This window comes from Nylanderia fulva, unplaced genomic scaffold (genome assembly GCF_048542155.1).
Source record: "Nylanderia fulva isolate GAGA-0341 unplaced genomic scaffold, ASM4854215v1 Scaffold16, whole genome shotgun sequence".
Taxonomy (NCBI): domain Eukaryota; kingdom Metazoa; phylum Arthropoda; class Insecta; order Hymenoptera; family Formicidae; genus Nylanderia; species Nylanderia fulva.
Genome location: NW_028189835.1, coordinates 3,024,517 through 3,047,463, shown reverse-complemented (window position 1 = coordinate 3,047,463; position 22,947 = coordinate 3,024,517). Strand labels below are relative to the sequence as shown.

General features: G+C 29.4%; 6 protein-coding genes and 1 non-coding gene across 13 annotated transcripts; 4 read left to right on the top strand and 3 right to left on the bottom strand.

Moving 5' to 3' along the window:
- The first annotated feature begins 80 nt into the window (after positions 1-80).
- On the top strand, positions 81-2,031 carry LOC114940274 (uncharacterized). Of its 4 annotated transcripts, none has more exons than XM_085480823.1 (4): positions 81-227; positions 631-671; positions 747-1,088; positions 1,162-2,031. In XM_085480823.1, exons 2-4 carry the CDS (start codon positions 645-647, stop codon positions 1,774-1,776), a joined length of 984 nt encoding a protein of 327 aa, XP_085336949.1. In that variant the 5' UTR covers positions 81-227; positions 631-644; the 3' UTR covers positions 1,777-2,031. The 4 variants fall into 4 exon arrangements, with proteins under 4 accessions (XP_085336949.1, XP_085336948.1, XP_029170694.2 ...); XM_029314861.2 differs by lacking the exon at positions 81-227 and adding an exon at positions 234-560; XM_085480822.1 differs by having other exon boundaries at positions 83-227; positions 631-1,088.
- Positions 2,021-3,168, bottom strand: RpL30 (ribosomal protein L30). The gene is made up of 4 exons (XM_029315068.2): positions 3,093-3,168; positions 2,935-2,979; positions 2,559-2,704; positions 2,021-2,242 (listed from the first exon to the last, which is right to left on the bottom strand). Exons 2-4 carry the CDS (start codon positions 2,953-2,955, stop codon positions 2,065-2,067), a joined length of 345 nt encoding a protein of 114 aa, XP_029170901.1. The 5' UTR covers positions 2,956-2,979; positions 3,093-3,168; the 3' UTR covers positions 2,021-2,064.
- A 413-nt stretch (positions 3,169-3,581) lies between these two features.
- Positions 3,582-6,882, top strand: Mpi (mannose phosphate isomerase). Of its 3 annotated transcripts, none has more exons than XM_085480818.1 (6): positions 3,582-3,848; positions 4,693-5,023; positions 5,091-5,406; positions 5,597-5,764; positions 5,857-6,059; positions 6,148-6,882. In XM_085480818.1, exons 2-6 carry the CDS (start codon positions 4,706-4,708, stop codon positions 6,349-6,351), a joined length of 1,209 nt encoding a protein of 402 aa, XP_085336944.1. In that variant the 5' UTR covers positions 3,582-3,848; positions 4,693-4,705; the 3' UTR covers positions 6,352-6,882. The 3 variants fall into 3 exon arrangements, with proteins under 3 accessions (XP_085336944.1, XP_029170899.2, XP_085336945.1); XM_029315066.2 differs by lacking the exon at positions 3,582-3,848 and adding an exon at positions 3,862-3,953; XM_085480819.1 differs by lacking the exon at positions 3,582-3,848 and adding an exon at positions 4,349-4,432.
- On the bottom strand, positions 6,542-8,180 carry TfIIFbeta (transcription factor TFIIFbeta). Its single transcript, XM_029315067.2, has 6 exons — positions 7,918-8,180; positions 7,449-7,600; positions 7,298-7,387; positions 7,090-7,214; positions 6,881-7,024; positions 6,542-6,801 (listed from the first exon to the last, which is right to left on the bottom strand). Exons 1-6 carry the CDS (start codon positions 8,064-8,066, stop codon positions 6,643-6,645), a joined length of 819 nt encoding a protein of 272 aa, XP_029170900.1. The 5' UTR covers positions 8,067-8,180; the 3' UTR covers positions 6,542-6,642.
- A 246-nt stretch (positions 8,181-8,426) lies between these two features.
- Rexo5 (RNA exonuclease 5) lies at positions 8,427-12,521 on the top strand. Of its 2 annotated transcripts, XM_029315064.2 has the most exons (11): positions 8,427-8,569; positions 8,951-9,131; positions 9,230-9,391; positions 9,487-9,653; positions 9,734-9,980; positions 10,083-10,281; positions 10,491-10,713; positions 10,812-10,956; positions 11,032-11,282; positions 11,420-11,810; positions 12,011-12,521. In XM_029315064.2, the coding sequence occupies exons 3-11, from the start codon at positions 9,266-9,268 to the stop codon at positions 12,299-12,301; spliced, it is 2,040 nt and encodes a 679-aa protein (XP_029170897.2). In that variant the 5' UTR covers positions 8,427-8,569; positions 8,951-9,131; positions 9,230-9,265; the 3' UTR covers positions 12,302-12,521. The 2 variants fall into 2 exon arrangements, with proteins under 2 accessions (XP_029170897.2, XP_085336940.1); XM_085480814.1 differs by lacking the exon at positions 8,951-9,131.
- LOC114940401 (uncharacterized) lies at positions 11,469-19,416 on the bottom strand. Its single transcript, XM_085480810.1, is given in 7 exon segments — positions 11,469-16,797; positions 16,800-17,063; positions 17,257-17,397; positions 17,515-17,616; positions 17,822-18,078; positions 18,200-18,413; positions 19,172-19,416. Coding segments are annotated over 7 exon segments (5,058 nt in total). The 5' UTR covers positions 19,218-19,416; the 3' UTR covers positions 11,469-12,763.
- A 755-nt stretch (positions 19,417-20,171) lies between these two features.
- Positions 20,172-20,244, top strand: TRNAK-CUU (transfer RNA lysine (anticodon CUU)). Its single transcript has one exon. It is a non-coding gene; the product is annotated as a tRNA-Lys (tRNA).
- The last annotated feature ends 2,703 nt before the right edge of the window (positions 20,245-22,947 follow it).

The window sequence follows — 22,947 nt, the reverse complement described above, 5'->3', positions numbered from 1 at the left end:
AATGCATTTTATACATAATTTTTATTACATTGATTGTAGCTTTTCAAATGTCACGTAATTATCTTGATATGTCAAAAGCATGATATAATTGTCCACAATCGCAAAAAACAATTGCAAAATCTTGAAAAGTATCTCATCTATGGAGAACATCAGGGATTCACCGGAATTATTATTATTATTTGTTTTATTCACTCCTTTTCCGGTTCTATTACGTAATTAATGAAAAAGTAAGTTTTTTTATAAGGAAGCATTTATTATGATTGATACGCATGTATATATATAAGTATACACGTTTACGATCATTCCAGTAAAGATAACGTATGACTGTATAACGATAATAATTTATCAGTGATCGCGTTGTTGTGGAATCTTCGAAAGTCTACATTTATTTCTTTCTCTGCGATTTCTGTAGTGAAATATTACTTTGCTTTTTGATCACTCTCTTGCAAAATAAATTTTATATAAAAATACATAATAAATAATAAAACATATATAATAAATGAACAAATAAAATATACAAATATATTGAACAAAGAAGTGATTGTAGAAAAAAAGAATGGGTAATTAAATATTATACACAAAATAGAGATAACAAATTTGGAATTACTTTATAATGTAAATATTGTGTAGGAAATTCCTCTTCAATGGAACAAGCTCAAATGGAAGAAGCTGTAAGTAGTGAACAATCAAATCCATCTGACAGATCTGGTTTCACGAGACAAAAATCCGACAATGTAAATCAACAGATTTTCCCAAAAGATGAATCTACAAATACAGCTGTTAATGTACCATCTAAATTTATTACAAAAAATGATTTTATTACAACATGGTTCTCTTGGAAGGATGAATTTCTTGCCTCTATGAAAAATATTGATAAAGCGGAGACAAAAAAACAAATGTGGGGTTTTATGCTTCTAAATCGTATGGGTCCTGTTGGTCAAGAAATTCATAGAACATTTTCTTTCTATGATGATAAAAACATAAAAGATATAAATGTATTGATCAAGAAATTTGATATCTATTGCATATATGGAGATAAGAAAAAAGATGATGAAGATAATATTGATAAATATATAAATGACTTAAAAGTATGTTCATAAATTATATTAACTATATATCTAAATGTAATTTGAATAATTATTTGTATGTTTGTTCTTACAGCTTGCTGCTAGTGCATGTAATTATCCTGATCCTGCAAGTATTATAAAAGAGAAAATTATACAGGACATTAGTACTCAACATTTCACAGGAAAAGCTGCACTTATCATCAATCATAAAGGAGAAAATTTGATACCATATTTGCAATCATTAGATCTTAACAATATTATTATGTTTTGGAAACAATGTGAAGATTTAAAAACACAAGAAAATGACAAGGAGATATCAAAACAGAATTCTGCCACACCTATCATGATAGAATGTAGTCGATGTGGTTCAAAACATAATCGAAATCGATGTCCAGCTTGGGGTAAACAATGCAACAAGTGTCAACAGTTAAATCACTTGACAGAGTATTGCAAAATTAAATACGTAGATGACTGTACTAAATGTGGAACAAGTCATATTCAATCGCGTTGTCCAGCATTTGGCGAGTTGTGTACGAAGTGTGGCAAGGACAATCATTTCTCATGGAAATGTCAAATTCCCTTTATAAACAATTGCTCCAGATGTGGCAAAGATCACATCGCGTCTGCGTGTCCTGCACAGGGGCAGATATGTCGTCAATGTAATAAACCAAACCATTTGGAAGAAAAATGTGTGAGCAAAATTGGTTGATACATAATTGTAGTAATATAGCTATGTAATCCATTCTTTTTCATTATATATAAGCAAATATATAATCTATTTTTTTTATCATATTAAAGACTAAATATATATTACTGTATTTTCAAGTTTTTTTTTTTACTAATTTCTGGATATATGCTAATTTTAATTATTTTATAACAATTGACAATTTAAAAGCTTGTTTTAAAATATAAGGATATTGTATTTCAATAAATAAGGATAAAAATAAATAATCTTTTTAAGATTTTTCAGATTATTTATTAAATAAAAAGTATTTTATTATGCTTGATCACCAGTCGGCATCGATTTTATAATATCAGAATTGCCAGGATCTGTGATCGAAAGTGTACAGACGCGGAAATATTTACCACACGCTGTTCCTAATTCAATGTTGTTTCCTGTGTAATGATGTACGCCAGTCTTTGCCAACATGGCATAGTATTCAATTTCCGACTTCCTGTTAAATCCAGATTGCTATGTTTAGAAGGTGAACAAAATTGTAATATAATACCCTGTGCACTTACGAGCAAGGGCAGGAGACTACTCCATAGAACTCCTATTTAATTTTCAATAAGCAAATTGACACAGTTATATCATTAATATAAGTCCTCCTTTAGCATCTCAAGTATTTCTTATATGCACAAAAATTTTCTTATATTTAAATATTTGCATCTTAAATACATGTTACAATTTTTAATTACTTTAAAGAAAAACTATTCATATTTAACGTGTCAATTTGCTGTTACAAGAGGAGTGCTACTTCTCAGTCTCACCTCAATGGTGGTGTGTTACTGGCGATGATGACCAACTTGGCTTTGCCTTGGCGAAGGGACTTGAGAGTTTGCTTATAACCAAGAACGTATTTACCAGATTTCATCACGAGTGCTAATCTGGTGTTGATGCTCTCTTGAGCCTTTTTCTGTAAAAACCAAATGATAAAATTTTATTAAATATATTTAATAATCTTTAAGAGACAAAAAAATTTGTAAAAAGTTAAATATTTTTCACTGTATATGTATAATCAAAGACATATATTTAACATAAATAATATAAATAACGAATTCGTTATATTTTATATAATAAAAATATGTTAAATTTTACTGTGAAAATTTACATAAAACGAGCACGTGGACGCATAAATGCAATTACCTGTTTTTTCTGAGCCACCATTTTTGCAGGCGATTTCTCTCACGACTGTAATAATATTCGTAATTATTAATTCTATGTAATCAAATTATTATGTACAGATATTAAGAATATTAAACGTTTAGAAAAATCTAATTCAATGCTGCAATGCTACAACACACCTCGTGGCGAGACGAACGATAAAGAAGAAAGAACGAAGATGAAATCATTCCTTGTGCACCAACGTGCATAAACTACAAAAAATATATAGAGGGAGAAGTCGAACAAGATTAATCGTACCTCGATGTGATCGGTCGATGTGATGTTGAATGTGATTGGTCATCGAATTGGTCAATTCTGAATTCAGACTGAAATATTCAATATAAAAATATTTATTCATATATAAAAAATAAAATTTTATATATAAAATTTGCCTATATCAGACTATATATTGAAGTTTGAGACTGAAGATTGAAATTTTTAATTAATGAGAAAAAAATTTTAATTTTTAATTGATTAGTCAAATTCCAATCTTCAATATTGTAATCTGATACGGATTTTATTATTAAATTGTATTTTTCAATTTTTTCGTCTTTTTCTCTCTTTCTACATTCTGGATGATATATATATAAAGATAAAGCGAGAAAGTGAGAGACAGAAAGAGAGAGAGAGAGAGAGAGAGAGAGAGAGAGAGTTGGAGGCATTATCAGTAAAAAATATAACTTATATTTAATAGTTCTTCATTATAAATATATTTATCCCTCCTGTGTTTGTACAGATCATATTATTACAAAAATGAGTTTATCGCAACTATAATATTATTTGGAAAGGAAAAAATTATGATTTATCTTCAAAAGGAAGCACGTACATGTAAACAATATGACATTGAAATGATAAGCCGCAAAGTAATAAAATGAACTTTGGCTTAGATAATACAGGTATGACCATATCGTGCACGTATTTATTTAAGTTACGATTTGCTCGTTTCTTTTTTATATCATTTTGCATGTAAAATGTTAGAAAAGCAAAAGGAAAAAGAGAGGGTTAAGAATTTTTGCAACATACATTTATATGAAATATATATATTATATATATAATCACTAAATTATGTAAAAAAATGTATAATTAGTATAGAGTGAGATATTCATTTTTGTGTGTTAGATACTTATTATTTATGTAAAGATTTTTTATCTTATCTTTTTTCAATACGCAAATATATGTGTATATATAGTAGTTTATCAAACAATATTTATGAATTAAATTAATGAAAAATGGATAAAAAAATAGGATGAACCAATAAACTTCTCAGCTCTAAATTTCAATTCTCTGAATTTTGTTAAAATACTGTTATGTATATATGTTACTAATACAAATGTGAAGAATAAGTAATAATAACAAATAAAAATTGAAAATAAGTAGAAAATATCTATTAAATTACACAAATAAAATGCAGAAATTTAAGAAGAATTGTATAAAATTGAAGAAATTGTCTATAATAAAAAGAATATTCAATATCATTTCTGTATGTATCGAGATCATATTATAATTTCTTATTGTATATAATTAAATAAAATTTCTTATAACTCTGACAAGATAAATGTTATAACCTATGTTAAGAACTTTTTATTCAGTTTTCATGAATATTATATATGCATTGAATTTATCTTTTTTAGCTTTTTATATAAATTTTATTTTAGAAAATAATTATTATTTCTTATAATACTTATGTGCAAATGCGTTTATAATAAATATTTATAATTGATTTTGTTTCTTGTTATATAGATATATCTTTAAGATGGAACTCAAATGTGCAATTCAGACGTACGATTGGGGAAAACATGGTATGGACAGTATTGTTGCAACTTTGATGAAATCAGCTAATGCTGATTATGTAGTGGATGAGAAAAAGGCTTATGCAGAACTATGGATGGGTATTCACGAGAATGGTCCATCGTATCTCAAAGACACAAATGTCTCCTTGCAAACATATATTCAAGAGAATACTGAGGTGTTAGGTAGAGATACAATACAAATGTTTGGCCCTAACTTGCCTTTTCTCTTTAAGGTCTTGTCTATAAATAAAGCTTTGTCTATTCAAGTGCATCCAAATAAGGTAAAAAGACTTTCTTATCAACTATAAGAATAGTGTATTGATTGATTTATGCGTTTTTTTTTTTCAGGAGAAGGCAAAAGAACTGCATGAATTGTATCCGAATATCTATAAAGATCCGAATCATAAACCGGAATTAGCGATAGCTCTGACCCCTTTTGAAGCACTTTGTGGATTCCGTCCAATTAATGAAATAAATGATTATCTAAATAATATACCGGAGTTACTTTCTGTGATAGGAGAAACCAATGTTCGTCGTTTATCTCAAGCAACCGATTCTATGATTGGTGATGCTTTGCAACAATGTTTCTACAGTCTCATGACCTGTGATTCCAATGAAGTGGCACGACAATTGAAAAACTTGATAGACAGATTACACAATACAGGTATACATTTCTACATATGGGAATGTTCAATAAATCATGATATGAAAATTTTATATAAAAATAAAACATTTTTTTATAAATTTTTCTTTAATGATTGTAACATGATTTAAGTGAATGTTCTGTATATTTTTGCATTCTTATTGGAAGAAATTTTTATAAGAAAAATATAATCATATTCAGTTGCTCTTAGATGATTCTTATAGGCAGTGGATAAAAGCCAATTTATTAAAGCGCCTATATGCAGATTATCCTGGAGATGTAGGGTGTTTTGCGATATATCTGTTCAATTATGTAACAATGCAGCCAGGCGAATCCATGTATATTGGACCAAACATACCTCATGCATATCTTTCAGGCGGTAAATTATTTTTGTAAAATTTATTATATGTGTGTGTGTGTATACACTTACTTAAATATAAAAATATAATTTATTAAATTTTTAATTTTTAGATTGCATAGAGTGTATGGCATGTTCAGACAATGTGATAAGAGCTGGACTTACACCAAAGCCGAAAAATGTGCCAATTTTAATAGAAATAATGTCGTTCGAATGTAAGTCAGCTTCTGCCAACAAGATTCAACCATTCCGAGAAGATGTGTTCACCGAGGTTTTTCGTCCACCAGTCTCAGAGTTTGCAGTAGCAAAGATTACTGTGAGTTTTGATGTCTCATTCATCTTGTGATTATAAGTGATTGTATATTTTATCAAAATGTATGTGTATATACTTATATTAAATATAGCTACCACCTGGACGACCATCTCACAATTTAAAATCGAGGAGCTCGGCCAGTATTCTGCTAATAGTAAGCGGTAAAGCAGAAATATCTTCCAAGATCTTTTCTCGCGGTTCTGTTCTGTTCATCCCTGCCAATGAAGCAGTGGAGATTAAAGTTTTATGTGGCTGTCATCCCATGTTGATGTTTCAAGCATTTCCAAATCTTTAAAGATGCAAAAATCGACCAAAAAATTTCTTATAATGTTCTAAGGTACAAAATATGCTTGATTTTTATCTTCTGAAGCAATTAACTATCCATCAAATGACTTTTGGGACTTAAGGGAGACATTTTTCTAATTATTATGTAAATGTACATAATTTTCTTTTAAGCATGAATTGAGAAATAATTATAAATCATATTACATTGCTGGAAACTTATAACAATTATATTTTTAAAAATTCGATAAATTTCATTATTAATCAGATATATGTGTATAAATATATATAAATAAGAAAAATATCAATCATCTTCGGATTCGTTCCCTTTCTTTGAGGTGTTCTCTGTAGATTTTTCCTCTTCCTTGTAATGTCGATATTCTGGTTTCAATTCCCACATGTTTCTATGTGGATTTTTTAAATTATAGTTACAAACTTCATTGAGTATTTCTTTTAGATAAACCTAAAATATATGTGAAAAATTTTAAATATACATAAAATGATGTATTCAAATATTGTATGAATAAATAAGATATATTTACAATAGGTTGTCTTGTAATCTTAACAAGATCTCTTATATTGTAATATTGATGTTTCTCAAACGCTGCAAAAAGCATATCTTGCACAGCATTTCTATCATCCCTCATTTTCTTTCCTTCTGCTTTCTTCTTTTCAGCATATTCAATCTGTAAAGTGTTATCCATGAAAAATCAATTCAATCTATTAAAAAGTGTCAAGGAATAATGCTCACATTGTGTTTGTGATCAGATACTGGCTTGAAATTCTGTACAACTCTATCTAATTGTTGAACTTGTCTTTGTGGTACAGAAGCCCTTTTGATACTCTCTAGCTTCAGTTTCATGTAACAATTATCGGCTAAAACAAAATTTAGCAGAAAATGTTTTTAAAAAACAAATCTCTCTTTGTGAATACATGCTTTGTATACAGAAATAATATACCATATGGTCTGCATTCTAATTTTTGTACAATCCTTCCTTCCATAAAAAGTTTCTCTGTTTCTGGAACAATTGCATCTGAGCTTGTGGATGCTGTAAAAATTAATAGAGATTGCTAGAAATATATCAAATTTAAAAATAATATCAAACTTACGTGTAACATGAGAAAATACTCCTAGCATTTGTCTAGTAACTGTCGTAACATCTAGCCTATGTTGTTTCGGTATTTCCTCTTCTCCAGATTCTTTCAGAGCCAAAACAGCTTCTGACAGTTTGAGAGATACTTCAGCTTTCTGTCCAGGATTTCTGAACAAGATATATAGAGGCAAGAATAAAATAACAAGAATATTTATACAATTATTTTTCAAAATAAAGTAGATTGTACAAATATAATGAAACTGCTTCCATTTTATATATATTAAAAAAATGTTTTGAAAAATATAAGTAAACATCAATACATTTATGCATGTACGTTTTAATAAAAAAAAAAAATTATAAAAATATTCTAAAAAGATGTGAATAGAGTATAGAGATTTAAATATTGAAATTTCACATATATTTATACAATTGTATCATTGTATTTGTTTTGACAGGATGTACTTTTTTAATACAGACAAACTTACTTCGTAATCTTTAATTTGCCAACTTCGATATTGCCAGGTGCCTTTTCCCATTTGTTAGCTATATATTTCGGCACTTTGACAAGCCAGACACCACGGCCAGCATTACTCAAATCCAATTCTTTTTCTGTATGCGAGGTATTCACGGACATTGTTATTATTATTTCTTTAACAGTGTAATTATTCTTTAGTTTTCGGAAAAAATATCTAACAACTACACATGTGAAATGTCTATCTGCTACTGTCGTCTGCTTCTATCCTATGAATTAACAATGATGGGAAATCATAATTATGAGTATATTCGAGACTCTAAACAAATTTCAAAGCATTTGATCGTCGAATCGGAATAAAGAAATTTTTGGTCCTTTATCCTGATTGGTTAATCAAACGCTTCAAATTCTTGAAGCGTCAAATGGAATGCATGTAAAAGGAACCAAATTTAGATTCAATCTAGTATATTTTAAACATTCGATTGGTACAAAACATTTGCCCTAGCAACAATGCAACCTAACCTGAATCAATCTAAAATTTACTCACATTTCTTGTTTCTGTACGTTTACACGTGTTGCGAAATAATGTTTATATTATAATATTATATTATTAATGTTATTACTTTATTAAATCGGAATAAAAAATGCTGAATTTTCTCAAACAGGTAATATTAATTTATTAAAACGATTGATATAGATTTAAGAGATTTTTAAATTATTTTTTTTACAATATGTTTTATAATATAAGTAATACTAAATTTATAATATAAAATATTTTTTTACGATAGTCTGTTCTATTATTAATTAATACAGTGAATTATTAGAAATGTAGTAATATAATTATACTCAATATTTCAATTTTTTACAAAATATGAATCTATAGATTGTTCCAGTCAAATTACGTAACTTTATTGATAAATTATATGACAATACATGTAGCAAATGCTGTAATATTTAATAATAGTAACTAAGTGATTGTGAAAAAAATAATGAAGTAGTATTTTTTTAAATTATGTCACGATTACAAATTTTATTGCCTTTCACAGAAGTCAACATTGAATGAGATTCTTTAGTAGAGATGATTAAAATCATCAATTCAAATTTATTTGAAAAGTTTATTTGAAATCTAATGTATTAATTTACTTGTATTAAGAGATACATTATGTCAATTAAGAGAACTATTTGGAATAAAAAAATTGTTTATAACACATACTTAGTACTGGAAAGGTATAATATATGTGAAGTATTTTTGTCAATTCTGAAAAGACAGTATAATATATCAAATATGTGTCATTAAATGAATATAAAATTTTTTTTTCCTACAGGTTATAGATTGTTTCAATACAACAAAGTACTAAATTATGGAGAAATTTACAACAAAACAATTACAGAGAATAGAAAAAAAGAAAGCAAAGATAGCAGCATTTTTGGAAATTGCAAAACTCAATGACAAAGACAAGGAATCAAAATTGCAGGCTTTGAAACAGGTTTATATTTAATTCTAATGGAATATTAAGATAACATTTAATCAAATAATTTGAAATAAAAATTTTTAATTAACACATTTTGAAATTATTTTCAGACATTAATTACCACTAATAGATTTAATCCAAATAATAGTATAATGGGAGAAAATTCCAATCATAAACGCTCTTATAAGGATTTAGATGATACATCTTCAGAAACTTGTGGAGAGAAGAAAGATTGTCATGAATCAGAGTCACAACGGGTTAATATTAAAAAGCCTAGGTATTTTAGTTGATTTATGAGCAATATATTTATATATATTATGAGCAATATAATTAGAGATATAATTCGTTTTTTTACAGATTGAACGATTGCGAAGAATATGTAAAGTTGAAGCAAGAACTTAGACAACGTAAAAAAAAGCTTCAAGCAGTTCCAAGGATTAGTCTTAAAGCAGTCGGTGAAAATGCTACTCTAGATATTGGACATATGAAGACGAGAATACCAATATTTCTTAGCGATGTACAGCACCTTCTGCTATATTCACTGCTTGGACATCATTCTCCTTATTTACCAGGCAGATGGTGTCAACTTGAAAAGTACAACAGAGTAAGTATTATATTATATTATATTTTTAAAAGTAATGCTTTATTTTAGAGATAATCTAAATTTCATGATTCAGTGATTTAAAGTAAACAATTTTTCTTAAAGGTAAGCCACACTGTAGTTTTTGTGATTGAAGGCTTGTCTTCATATCATTTCGTGGCTTATGAGAGTATGCTTCCACACATAGCAAATAATTTGAAGTACCATTTAGAGGTAGTAACACCTACTGTTTATGGAGCATCTATAATGGAGGAACTTGTGGTTGTTCCTTTAACAGGAACTCAAAGTGATAAATTAATTAGACGTATGTATATGTACACAATTATATATACACATTTTATATTTACATAAAAGTAAAATATATCTGATTCTTTTACTAAAAGAAATTTCTCTTTAAGTTTATTTTACAAGTACAAAGTAAAGACATTTAATTAAATATTTTTAGAGTATAATAATTATAAAGTTTATCTATTTTGCGATATAATTATAAAAGATAATCATGTAATTTTTCAGGATATGGCTCTGTGGAAACTGCTTTACAAACAAATGGAAATGTCATAAAGTTGTTGAGAAGCGCTTTCCCAATGCATTTACCAAATAACACAGATGTGAAGAATAAGCATAATATAAATTTACCATCTACTGACAAATTTTGTAGAACAAAGTTGCTTTTATCATTATCACAGATGGTAGAGGAAAATTATCCTGTACCTCTAAAAGGAATATTAGCAGAAAGGTGAGAAGTTATTTCTTATTATATATATATATATATATATATATACAAATTTTTATATTGCATAATTAGATTGTAATATAATCACAATTTGATTTTAGATATGGTTCATACTTATTGACAAAAGATGTTTATGAAGAGGCCACAGCAACATCACCAATGTTTGGTTTAGATTGTGAAATGTGTCAGACAACAAGCGGTAATCTAGAACTTACTAGAATCAGTATCGTGAACGAAAATATGAAAGTAAGTACTATTAAATATTTGTATATTAATTTAACACAGTATATACGTAAATCTATGTGTTTTAATCTTTGACAGATTATTTATGACAGTCTGGTGAAACCCGAGAACAATATAACAAATTATCTAACTCGGTACAGTGGTATTACCGAAGAAATGTTGCAAGATGTCACAGTTACATTGCACGATGTTCAGCAAGCGTTGAGAACGTTACTTCCTGCGGACGCGATTCTTGTAGGACAAAGCTTAAATTCTGATTTGCACACGTTAAAAATGATGCATCCTTATATCATTGACACTTCTGTAATATTCAATCTTACGGGAAACAGGTATTCTGTGTGGAATATCACATGTTATAGAATATATCTTGTGCATTTATTTGTTTATATTATATATTATAAAATAATATATATAATTTTACTTGATTTTATATATATATATATATATATATATTTTTTTTACACAGGTATAGAAAAACGAAATTACAGATCTTGGCGCGCGAGTTTCTCGGAGAGAGTATCCAAGACAGTAAAGCTGGTCATTGTTCGGCAGAGGATTCGCAGGCTTCTATGAAATTGGTCAAATTAAAATTAGCGAATAGCATCGATTACGGGGACGCAGTATTGCTCGGTGATCGTCATATGAGAATGGAAGAGACGGATAAAGAAAAATCACAACGGACATTGCTGAAAACGGAAATGAAAAAATACGCCACATCGATATTTAGTCATATAACAAAAAATAAAAACACCGCCGCCATCGTAGGTACCAATGAAATAATGTCGGAATATTCCAAGTATTTGATGAATTCTACTCTTAATATCATGGATGATGAAAATTTCGCAAAGGACGATCAAGTTAGTATACGATATTAAATATTTATGGACAAATGTATTAAAGAACTAAGCACATATAAAACAAAGAGACAACAATAATAAATAACTATAAAGTGAAATTAATTATAAAATAACTATGAATTTGCAATTATTTAATTTTTAATAATTTTTTATATAATTTTGTATAATTATTTAATGTTGATTTATTGCAATGATTACAGGTACGCCTTGTAATAGCAGATAACGATAAACACACTATAGGTCGAACAACAGAAATTGCGATGGAACACGCTTTCGTGTTATGTCACGTAAAAATTAAAGAAGAACAATTAAAAGACGAGCAGATAGAGAAAACGTTGCGCACTGTAGATAAATGGAGCCATAAACTTTGGCAGCATAGTGCAATAAACGGTCTCATATGCGTGATATTTGGTGGACAGAATAATGCAAACGGCGCTTGTTTCTTGAATATCAAGACAGAAATATCACCAAACGTTGTCATACGAGCTTAGAAGAAAACTTGCTCTATTTTGACTATTAAGCAACCTATAAAGAAAAAAGAAATCGATCTTGTCAATATTGGATACAAATGTGCAAAGAATCATCTCATGGCTGTATATCAGTTTGGATATATTGTACAAATAAGTATCGTTGATAAATATTTTATATTCTTCACCTCTTTTGTATTATGTATTTTGATGTTTGAAAAAAATTGTCAAATAATTTGCAGAACATTTATTTGTTGTAACATACTTCATATGAATACAGAAAAAACGAATCTTTTACAAAAAAAAATAAACCATGAAGAGATATATTAAATGCTAAAATAATATTAACTTATAACACATAGAAACTATTAAAAAATGCAGTATTACTTCTTGACACCACTACTTTTTTTTAAGAAAAATTAAGAAAGTTAAGAAATAAAAATTATAAAAATAAGAAAATTAAGAAAACTCAAATAATATGTTTACTTAAAACGCCTTACGAGAAGATCGGCTATTCGCAGTTGCCTTCTGCTTTTCAAGATACATCATATACGCTGAAACAGGTTCACTATTCCTAGCGAGCAATCGTTCTCTGAAGGAAGCTGCTGCTTTGGAACTTGATAATTTCTTAGTCTTTGATAGGTCTACTACAGTGAATTTCGTGGTGCTACCAGACGTGCTCAACGTAAAGGAATTCTTATCATCCTTCACAGTCATCACACCCGAGCTGTGTCCTGATGATGTAATCCGTTCCTGACTTTGCGAAATTTTTTGTTTCTTTTTCGCTTTCATGGGCTGATCCGGAAGATTTTCAAGCACGTCATCCGAAAGTCGTTTCACTCTACTTGTCGATGGTAAACAGTCGTTCTTCTCGATTACTTGTTTCCTTTGTTTCTTATCAGGGCTTTTCAAAACTCGCTGCTTCTGAATCGTATTTTTGTCATCCTCTCGTTTTTTCTTTAATGCTTTCTTATCGTTAGCTTTAAAGAGCAGGTAATCATGTGTAATTTGTAATGCATTATCCCATGCTTTAGCAAAAGCAGTGTTTTCGGATTCATCAGATGACGGATTTTGATCGGATTTTAATGTTGAAGTTCCAACTTCCAACTGCGAAGTTTTTTTCTTTTCTTCTTCCTTCATCTCCCTGAATAACTTTTCCATGATCAGTTCTTGATTTTCCGCCATTTTTGGCGGTTTAATTTGCTCATTGATAGGGTAAGAACCACGGTAGTCAGTTAAATCTACTTTCACATCTTTAGCTTTATAATTTTGATCCTTGTGTTGTATAAACTTTGTCGTGTTTTTGCGAATATTCTTTTGAAGTACATCAACTTCATTTACATTTTCGCTTTGTTCTATTATTTGCAATTTCCTCTTCTTCGGTTTCTTCTCTTTTTCATTAATTTGGTGCGTATCTTTGCAAGTGTCGTCTTCTACAATTATATCAGTTGCAAGCTTAGTATATTTTTTCTTCTTAGGAACTTCTGATTCCCTCATAGCTTGAATTAAGGGTAAATCGATAATATTTTCGCCCGAAATGTCATTTACTGATGTCTTACGTTTCTTTTGTTTCTTTCGATCAGATTTCTGTACAGTCTCATCATTAAGTGGAGTTACAAGATTAGATATTTCCTTCTCATCACTTTCCAATTTTGTTTCAGTTTGCGCAATATGTTTCGTCTGTTTAACGGATGTTTTCTTTAATATATCTGCTCCTAATTCTGGTGCACTTTCATTTAATTTTTTTTTTCCGAGGCATCTATTGCTTTGGAAAAAGGAGGTTTTAGGTGATTCAGTATTAGGGGCATTCAATCCAGTGCAATTTATTCCAGATATTCCAAAATTCTTGAAGCGCCAATATTCGAAAGTATCATATTTTTTTTCTTCTGCTAGTCTTACATTGTAGCATTTTTGCTCATTAAGCTCAGCTTCTGCTTTTTTGTGTTTTTCCTCTGTTCTTTTGCTCTCTCTATCTTTGATCTCTAATTCCTTTTTCTTAAGCGAAGTATTTTGTATTGTTTTTGTATTACCTGACTTGTTGGTATCCTCAATTTCCAAATTTTCTTCAAGTAGCGTTTCATAAAATTCGAATTTCTTGTAAGTGTCCAATTTTGGGGTACTATGTTTTAATAATTCATTTTCATGTGAGTGTTGACGTTCTTCAGCTTTTATTTGCTCTATCAATTTTTGTACTTTTACATTTTTTGAAAATTGTACTTCTGATTTCTTTTTCTTCTTAGCTGACAAGTTAGACGATGTATCCAATAAAATATCTTCATTTTTTTGCATAGATTTGTTCTTAATCGATGAATCTGAATTTGATGTATCCAATACAATAGTTTTATTTTTCGCCATATTGGATTTCTTGTCTATTTTCTTTTTCTTTGCAACTTTATCCTTTTCTTTTACATTTTGCTCATTTTCGCTTTCATCATCTACTTCTTCCTCTGCATCTCCAGCTTCTTCTTTTTTCTCTTCTGCATCTTCTGATTGCTCTTCTTCTGCATCTTCTGATTGCTCTTCTTCTGCATCTTCGTCTTCTCCTTCGTTTTCGCCTTCGTTTTCGCCTTCGTCTTCTCCTTCTTTTAAATCTTCGTTTTCTTCTTCTACATCTCTGATTTCTTCTATATTTTCTTCTTTTTCTCCTTCATTATTACTCTCCTCTTTTTCTTCCTCATCGTCATCGTCATTGTTCTCTTTTTTTTCTATTTCATTATCATTAACTATGAAATCTGCGAGATCTGAACCGTTGTCATCAGGATCTGAATCTTCCGATTCTGAAGCTCGGCATTCATCACCTGGTATATTATCATCAGAAAATTTTTCTTCTACACCATCTAGATTATATTCTCTCTTGATATCCGAGTTAGAATGTGTCGATGTACTAGTTTCAGTATCACTATTTATCATTACAAGTTTTGGACTTTTAGATTCATCTTCATCACTGTTATCCAACATCTTATCAGGAGTTGATATCAAACTCGCTTTCACAGGGCTCTTGTGCATTCTTTTAAAATAATTTTTACATCCAAAATCCATAACTGATACAACTACTTCACTATCATCGCTTTCATCATCATTTACTTCTGTTGATGTCTTAGTGTTTATTGAATTTGAAGAGTTTTGTTCTTCAGGTTTGCTTGCGTTTTCATCTTTATTTTGTGATTTATTCAAGGAACGCTTCTTATTTAATTTTTTTTTTAAATCTGTATCCTTGTTATCTGGTTTTTTCTTTGAATGATCTAATTGAGATTTATTTATAGAAATATTTTGCATATCTACTTGCTTTAAAGGTGTATCTTTTGTTGAAGATTTATTCAATGATTTTCTTCTTTCCATCGATTTTGATAAATATGTATTTTTCTTATTTATTTGCGAGCTTCTGTTTAATTCATTTGTATCATCTTCAATTTGTTCATCTGGTTCATCATGTGTTTTAAATGATCGTTCCGTCATTTTTGCAACAGTTTGTCCTGATTTGTTTAATTTAGAAACAGATCGATCACCACTTTTATTTAAACTTTTATTTGCTTTATACTCGGTTAAAGATTTATTTACAGCTGCGGCTAAATCTTCCGAACTGCTAAAAGAATTCTCACGTTTTTTAAGCACACATCTTTTTTTATCTTTAGGAAAATTAAGTGCTTTATTATCATAATCAATTTTTTTGTCCTCCATCATGGTCAACGATTTTTTATCACGACTTCCTTCTTCATTTATCGTGGCCAATTGTTTAACATCATAATTCGTTGTCCTTGCGTCTAATTGGCTCTTTAATAACACGGTATCATCGGAATCATATTCAAAAGACTCTGCTTCTTTTGCCGCTTTTATATTTTCAGCAGCCAACCATGCCTTCTTGTTCACCAAAACAAGATCACATTCAATTTCACTTTCATTTTCCGATTCTTTCGATAACAGAGGGCTCGAGATAGTTTCAATATCAATTTCCTTCTCAATTATTTTTTTGTTCGAGTTATCACTAGAAGTATCATGTAACAAATTAGTACTAACGTCAGGATCGGTATTCGCATTTGTATTTTTCTGATTCTCCAATTGCAGATTCTCTTTTTCTTTCTCTATATGATCATCTATATCATTTGTACTTTTCCGGTTTAAGTTTTCTTTTGCGGAGTTTTTCAACCACATATGTTTTCTTTCTGCTCTTTTAGGTGATATACTTGTGACATATTCAACTTCTGTTTCATTAAGTGGTTGAGTATTTTGAATTGCTGAATTATCCTCATTTGATTCATTAGATGCAGAAATATCCATCTTTTCTTTAATGTTATCTTCTTCGAAGAGGATGTCATGTTTCATAGTAGTTTCTATTGATTCTTTCGAGTGACGTCGTTTATTTAAGCTTGACTCATTTTTTGTAAATTTAGTTTCCTTCTTACTTAATGATTTATTCGCACACATTGGAGTCAAACATTTCGTACTTGATGATGCCTCATTGGTAATAGGCTGTGTGTTGATTTCTATCGACGTATCATTAATAATATTCAGAATTTGATTTCCTTGTTACTTGGACTTCCTTTTTGATCTTCAGTAGAAGTATCTGATGACTCTACATCAAGCTTAATCTTCATTACTTTCTTTGTGGCCGGTGGTAGTTCACAATGTATGTTTTGTAATAATTTTTCTATTTCTGGTGAATTTTTGTTAATTGTCTCGAGTTTGTATTCTTTTTTATTACTAAGATTTGAAAAATTATCCTTGGTAGAGACCTCATCAGTTGTATCTTCATTAGACAATAGATCTTCTTTATCTTTGCATTCTCGAACTATTGTAAATATAAAAAATATATAAATTTTAATTTGTACCCTATTTTATATAAATTAATAAAAATTTAAATATAATTGCAATAAATATCTAATATAAATAATTTGAAATGTGATAGACATAATATATTTATTAAAGAGACTAATAATTATAATATTCAAAGATAAGGAAAATAAATTTTCAGCTTTACTTACCAGGAATAGTTTCACTACCTGCTGTTATCTCATCTACATGTTTATCATGTATGTTATCTCTTTCCTCTGATAATTGAACTATTTCATCTGATTCTGAAGGAGCAGGCGAGATAAATGAGACAAATGAAGATGTAATTTTGTCTGTAAATATATATATATATATATATATATATTGTAATTAAGACAAAAACATTTTTCTCTTTTTCAAAAAATCGATTATATATTGGAATATATATTGAAAATTCTATGAATGCTTACCACTATTATCCTTTTCATTATCTTCATGTATACATTGTTTTTTGTTAATTTGTGGGCTTTTTTGAGAACGTAATGCTTTATCCGGAGAAGTATCTGAATTTCCTGCATATATTTTAATAAAATATATTTGAAAAATTTTAATATTAATTTTTTAATTTAGTTTTTAATTTTTATCCACATAAACATTACATAATTTGCAATTGTAAACACACACATATTAGATAAACTAAATTATAATACGTGCACATGTAGTTTTAAACATACATAGATCTATCTGTTGAGAGAGATAACAATTTTAAGAAATTACCTGAATTTGTAAGTTCATCAATCTCAGCTATTGTAGTATCCAATCGTACATAAGGTATACGAATCTTCTTTTCATCTTCTTTTTTAATTGGAGAATTTGACAATATTTGTTTATGTGTTTTAACTGGTGTGCCAGGTTGACTTCTATTTTGATCGGATAAAGATTCTGGATCGACGGAGCTAGCTCTTGTTCTACGTGTGGTTCTAACCACTGGCAATGGTGACTTACTCTCCGAAACAGCACGCATAACACGCTTACTGAAAATTATTTCAAATAAAACATATTACAACAAATAGTTTGAAACATATATCATGCATTCCATTAAATATAATTTTATATATATATATATATATATATATATATATATATTAACAATACCTTGCTGCTCTAGTGTTAATTTTGGTAGGTGTATCAGTAGTTACAGCAGCCAAGCTGCTCCTTGTAGCTCTTTTCTTAGGTGTTCCTACAATGTCAACATCCATTGATTGATTGTCATCAGGAGAGGGTGAGTTTTTGATATGTTTTATTCTACTACTACGGCGTAATGGAGAGTTCACTGTAGAGTTGATGTTAATCTTCTGTGATTGCAGACCTGCAGCGATAATATATAAAATAATAAAAAATTAAATTAAGACTAATCATAACAGTATAAAAACAAGAGATTCTAAAAGTAACAATTGAGATAATATAATTTGAATTTTAGCAACACTTTATATGAAATAAGGAAGGTAATGAATAAAGTTAGCTCTTTATCTTTATATGAAATATCTATTAAAAAATACATTGTTGTGTTTAAATAAGACACTAATTAATCAAAAAATTAAATGTAGAAGTTACATGCTCATGCAAACTAATAGCACACAACACAGATATTAATAATCAAATCAATTATATATTATGAGTTAAAGAGGAAAAAAGCAAGTCGTTAAAAAGAATCTTCAAAAACATTTTTCGAATTGACGAGATATTTTAGCAAGCAATGATAATGATGGAAAATCTGCATGAAGATTAAAGAAAATCGTTAAAAGAAAAAAAAGAATAAAGTGTCAAAGGAGATCAAGAGGTCAAAGGAGAGAAAAACAAGCAATTATATATCTTAGAATGTTTCTCGAATCTACGAGATACCTTAACGAGCAACTGATAACGATCCTAGGCGATCTGCAGACAAAGGTCCAAGAAAATCGTTAAGAAAGACAAGAATAAAAGATGAATAGAGAAAATTCATTTGCAATTACATTTATATTGGATCGGATCGGACAATGACGATGAAACGATGCCGAATCGGCCGTTGGAATAAAAAAATCGCTCCAGACGCGACGTCTCTCGCGAAGAGAAGTGAACGATACAAACCTGTTTTCTGTTCTGTCTCGTCCTCCGAATCTTTCACGGAGCGCATCTTCGTCTTTTATTTATCTATATCGCGCAAATAAAATATCATTTGCGCAGAAAGAGAGAACCACGTAGCCGGGAGCCAACGAAGAAAGGTTATCGCGAACCACGTGTTCTATCGCCGATACGAATTTCGAAACGACTGACGAACCAACAACGTACCTATCGAAGCAATAATTTCCGTTTCCGCGTGCGACGTCTCGCTTCGAACATCTATCGGCGACACATGTCGCGCGAGTCGACTCTATCGATCGAGATATATCGATCCTATCTCACGCGGTCGCCGCTAGGTCGCGCATAGTCGCGGAATCTTGCTTTCGCGACAAACTTCAAAAGGCAAATTCAATTTCGTTCGTTACGTATATGTACGTACATACGCGTAAAGAAAAAGAAACAGAATCGATGGGGATTTTATAGCGTGTTTTTCTTGATTTCAGGAAGGAATCTGCATGGAGATACTCGGGGAGGAACTGAGAAAATTCAAGTAAATTTTCTTTCCATTGGAATATCGAGTGTAAGTTAAAATATGTGTATTTTTCTTCAACATTCTCTGATGCTCTTGATCATGTATATGTATGTAATTGTAAAGGTATAAACAATGTGAAAAAAAATTGACGCCTGTGTAGAGACATATATTATTGTTATTGTGTGATGTTTTTCTGCAGATTTTCGTATATATGATAATCGCGTATTAACATTGATATATTATAAGGCTGTTTTTGGTAATTTATAATTTGCAACAAAATTCACGGAACAGAATCCGTGTATGTCGTATATCAGAAGAAATATTTGAAGGAATAAAATATCTATTATATATATAAAGTTTTATTTTAAATTTTATCAAACATTATAGATCGTTTAAAACAAACTTGATGTACAAAAAATTTTCACAATAATTATAATTCATATTTAACTAATTTATTTTCAGTTCAAAAGACTTTTAGAAAGGAGTATTAAGCAAGCCCGGCTAGCTCAGTCGGTAGAGCATGAGACTCTTAATCTCAGGGTCGTGGGTTCGAGCCCCACGTTGGGCGAATTTTTTTTATCATTTACTTAGCGATAAAAATGATAGACCTTTAAAAAGCTTCCGTTCTATTTTTATAAAGATATTGAATACTTTTGACATTTTAAAGATAAATAAAAAGTGTATGATTATATGTAATACGATTTTATGAAACAAGTTCCTTTTTTATAAAATTTATTAATTTAATTTAATTTATTTAATAATTTAAATAATTAAATTAATTAATTAAAATAAAATAATAAATTAAAATTTATATAATAAATAATATCAATTATTTATCTTTTACAGAAAGAGCGCAAAGTAAGGATGAATATCTTATGCCGTATTCTACACTGTGGTTTATTATCAATGCTAATCATCTGTCTGCGAATTACAAACACACGTGATATAAGTTAGCAGTATAAAATGAAAGGCCGTCCCTGATTCAGGTAAGGAATTTGTTTCTTTCTCGATTGATTTATCAGCGTTTTTGCCGAAGCCAAAGAATAGCATGTAGTCCACGAAGGACTCGTACACTGATGAGAAAAAAAGCACGTCTAGATTGGTTTTAGCCCGTTTGCAGCTGCTACCATAATTTTTATTTAGTATTGCGTCGACTTTCAGCTGCATCGTCTATTTCAGCTGCGTCGTATTGAGTAATTTATTAAAAAAATTTGTTTAATATTTAGAAATCACATTATGTTTAATCGTGTATAGTGACGATTCTACAGTGATTGATACGAGAAATTGCAAAATCAAAATAATGACGATATTGAGTTTAAATAAATAAAAATTTACATAAATTTGACAATCGTTAAATTTAAAAATACACAATTAATTATTATTAAATAACAAAAACCATTCTTTCGCATTCATCTTTATTCTATTTTCGCTTTTATTTATTGTTAGATATAACACGTATTAGATTGTTTTCGACAATTAAATTATTTATAGGCTGCAATCTAACGTAATTATTGAATTTCGTGAGCTTTATTGGATTACATATTATTTCGCAAAGTTAAAGAAAGTTATGTTCAGGAATCGAAATAAATTAGCAGATTTAATAATCAAGATCCAGACTAATTGAACGTCTGCTGCGTTTAATCAAGACGTCGAACCAAGCACGATTCATCTCAATTACGCGCGAAAGATGCTAGCGCGTCATTAAGTTCAGTCTCGAATCATTTCGCATTTGCCCCGCGGATGTGTACAGTAGCTCTATATAATGACACGTGTATTATGTTTTTGTACCCGACATCATCGTAGGTAAATCATCCATCAAAAAGCAAAAACTCCAGTTTAATAATTAAGATAAATTTTAATAAATATACGTGTATATTTTATATATATATATATATGTTTACATATAGAATATATACATTTACATATAGAATTATAATGACCAGATGCGCTTAATGATGAATCAAGAGTAGATTTTTCCTTAAAAAAATTATCGAAAGAAATAATTTCTTGCGTTTCTCTCTCTTTTTTCTCTAAATAAATAAACAAGTAAATAAATATTTTAAATCGGACTACACCCTCTAAACATTATTAATTGTTCTCACACTTAAATTTTTTTAATAGTATACATTTGCACTTTGATAACACGCGGATTAACGTGTCTGCATGCGCATTCGTTTCTGGTTTATAAATTTTATAATGATTTAAAAAACACACACTAACAGAATTTAGTATGAAAGATGATCTCTAGGTTGATGAATGAGAGGGGATCGGGTCACGTACAAGCATCTTTGTTGACGTAACACGAATCGATGCGTACGCGCGCAAGAAATAAGTAAGATAAGGAGCGTCGACGAAGTCGCGGCGAGACGAAATCTCTCGTGTCTGACTAAGCCGGGCGTTTACTACTTGCAGCTTTGATTCGCGTGATACTTCGCCGGACTTATTCGCGATATACAGTTTTCGGACAACAGCTGATTATTAGCCGCAATATTTTGACAAGTATACATATATTTCGATAGTTTTTATACACTTTTACATCTTGTTTTCCGAGGAAATATATATTCTCGGTTAAATCGATTTTAATATTCAGTAAGTCCTTAAATTACAGAGATTCTTACATATTCCTGATTCAGAATCAAAGATTCTGTAAAGATCAAAGTTTTTTCATAGCGACCTACTTTCGCGATCCATATTTTCAGCTACTATCGACTCTTCCATGTCTATAACCGAATAACCGAAGAGCTTGACCTAATTTTATTAGGGCTGTGTGTACGCTTGCGTGTTGTCGAATCAATATTATCCCAACGACAGGCGACAGTAAATTTGACAATATATTTTTGATTCAGTCGACGAAAAAAGTGGATGGGAAACAACTTCGTTAAGTTTTCATTTATTGATATAATTTTTATTCATTTTTCGCAATATTTGAAAAACGTGTTTTCCAATTTCCCATATTTGCTACAGAAAAATTAACTACAATTTAATTATAAAAATATCTCTACACATATGTATATTTTTATATATAAAATAGAACTTTTTAAAAAAAATATAATATATTGAGAAAATAAATAAAACATTTTTAAACAATTATTTTTAATTTTATATAAAAATAAAAAATTTATGTTGTCTTTTTCCAAAATTTAAGTATTTTTAAAATGCATTTGCATTAAAAATATAATAATATTGTGCAAGCTTAATTATTTGTTTGATATTTTTTTTTATTAATCTATTATGCTCAAAATCGTGTGTTATGCATATTTTTTATTGACAT

Coding starts and splice junctions, on each gene's coding strand:
- Rexo5 (XM_085480814.1), top strand. CDS start 9,266: ATGGAGAAATTTACAACAAAACAATTACAGAGAATAGAAAAAAAGAAA. Junction 9,654..9,733: donor GTTAATATTAAAAAGCCTAG/GTATTTTAGTTG, acceptor GTTTTTTTACAG/ATTGAACGATTGCGAAGAAT. Junction 11,811..12,010: donor ATTTCGCAAAGGACGATCAA/GTTAGTATACGA, acceptor CAATGATTACAG/GTACGCCTTGTAATAGCAGA.
- TfIIFbeta (XM_029315067.2), bottom strand. CDS start 8,066: ATGTCCGTGAATACCTCGCATACAGAAAAAGAATTGGATTTGAGTAAT. Junction 7,601..7,917: donor GGCAAATTAAAGATTACGAA/GTAAGTTTGTCT, acceptor TATCTTGTTCAG/AAATCCTGGACAGAAAGCTG. Junction 7,215..7,297: donor ATTAGAATGCAGACCATATG/GTATATTATTTC, acceptor ATTTTGTTTTAG/CCGATAATTGTTACATGAAA.
- LOC114940274 (XM_085480820.1), top strand. Junction 1,089..1,161: donor AATATATAAATGACTTAAAA/GTATGTTCATAA, acceptor TTGTTCTTACAG/CTTGCTGCTAGTGCATGTAA.
- RpL30 (XM_029315068.2), bottom strand. CDS start 2,955: ATGGTGGCTCAGAAAAAACAG. Junction 2,705..2,934: donor TGGTGGCTCAGAAAAAACAG/GTAATTGCATTT, acceptor TGGTTTTTACAG/AAAAAGGCTCAAGAGAGCAT. Junction 2,243..2,558: donor AGTAACACACCACCATTGAG/GTGAGACTGAGA, acceptor TGGATTTAACAG/GAAGTCGGAAATTGAATACT.
- Mpi (XM_085480818.1), top strand. CDS start 4,706: ATGGAACTCAAATGTGCAATTCAGACGTACGATTGGGGAAAACATGGT. Junction 5,024..5,090: donor TTCAAGTGCATCCAAATAAG/GTAAAAAGACTT, acceptor TTTTTTTTTCAG/GAGAAGGCAAAAGAACTGCA. Junction 5,765..5,856: donor TCATGCATATCTTTCAGGCG/GTAAATTATTTT, acceptor TTTAATTTTTAG/ATTGCATAGAGTGTATGGCA.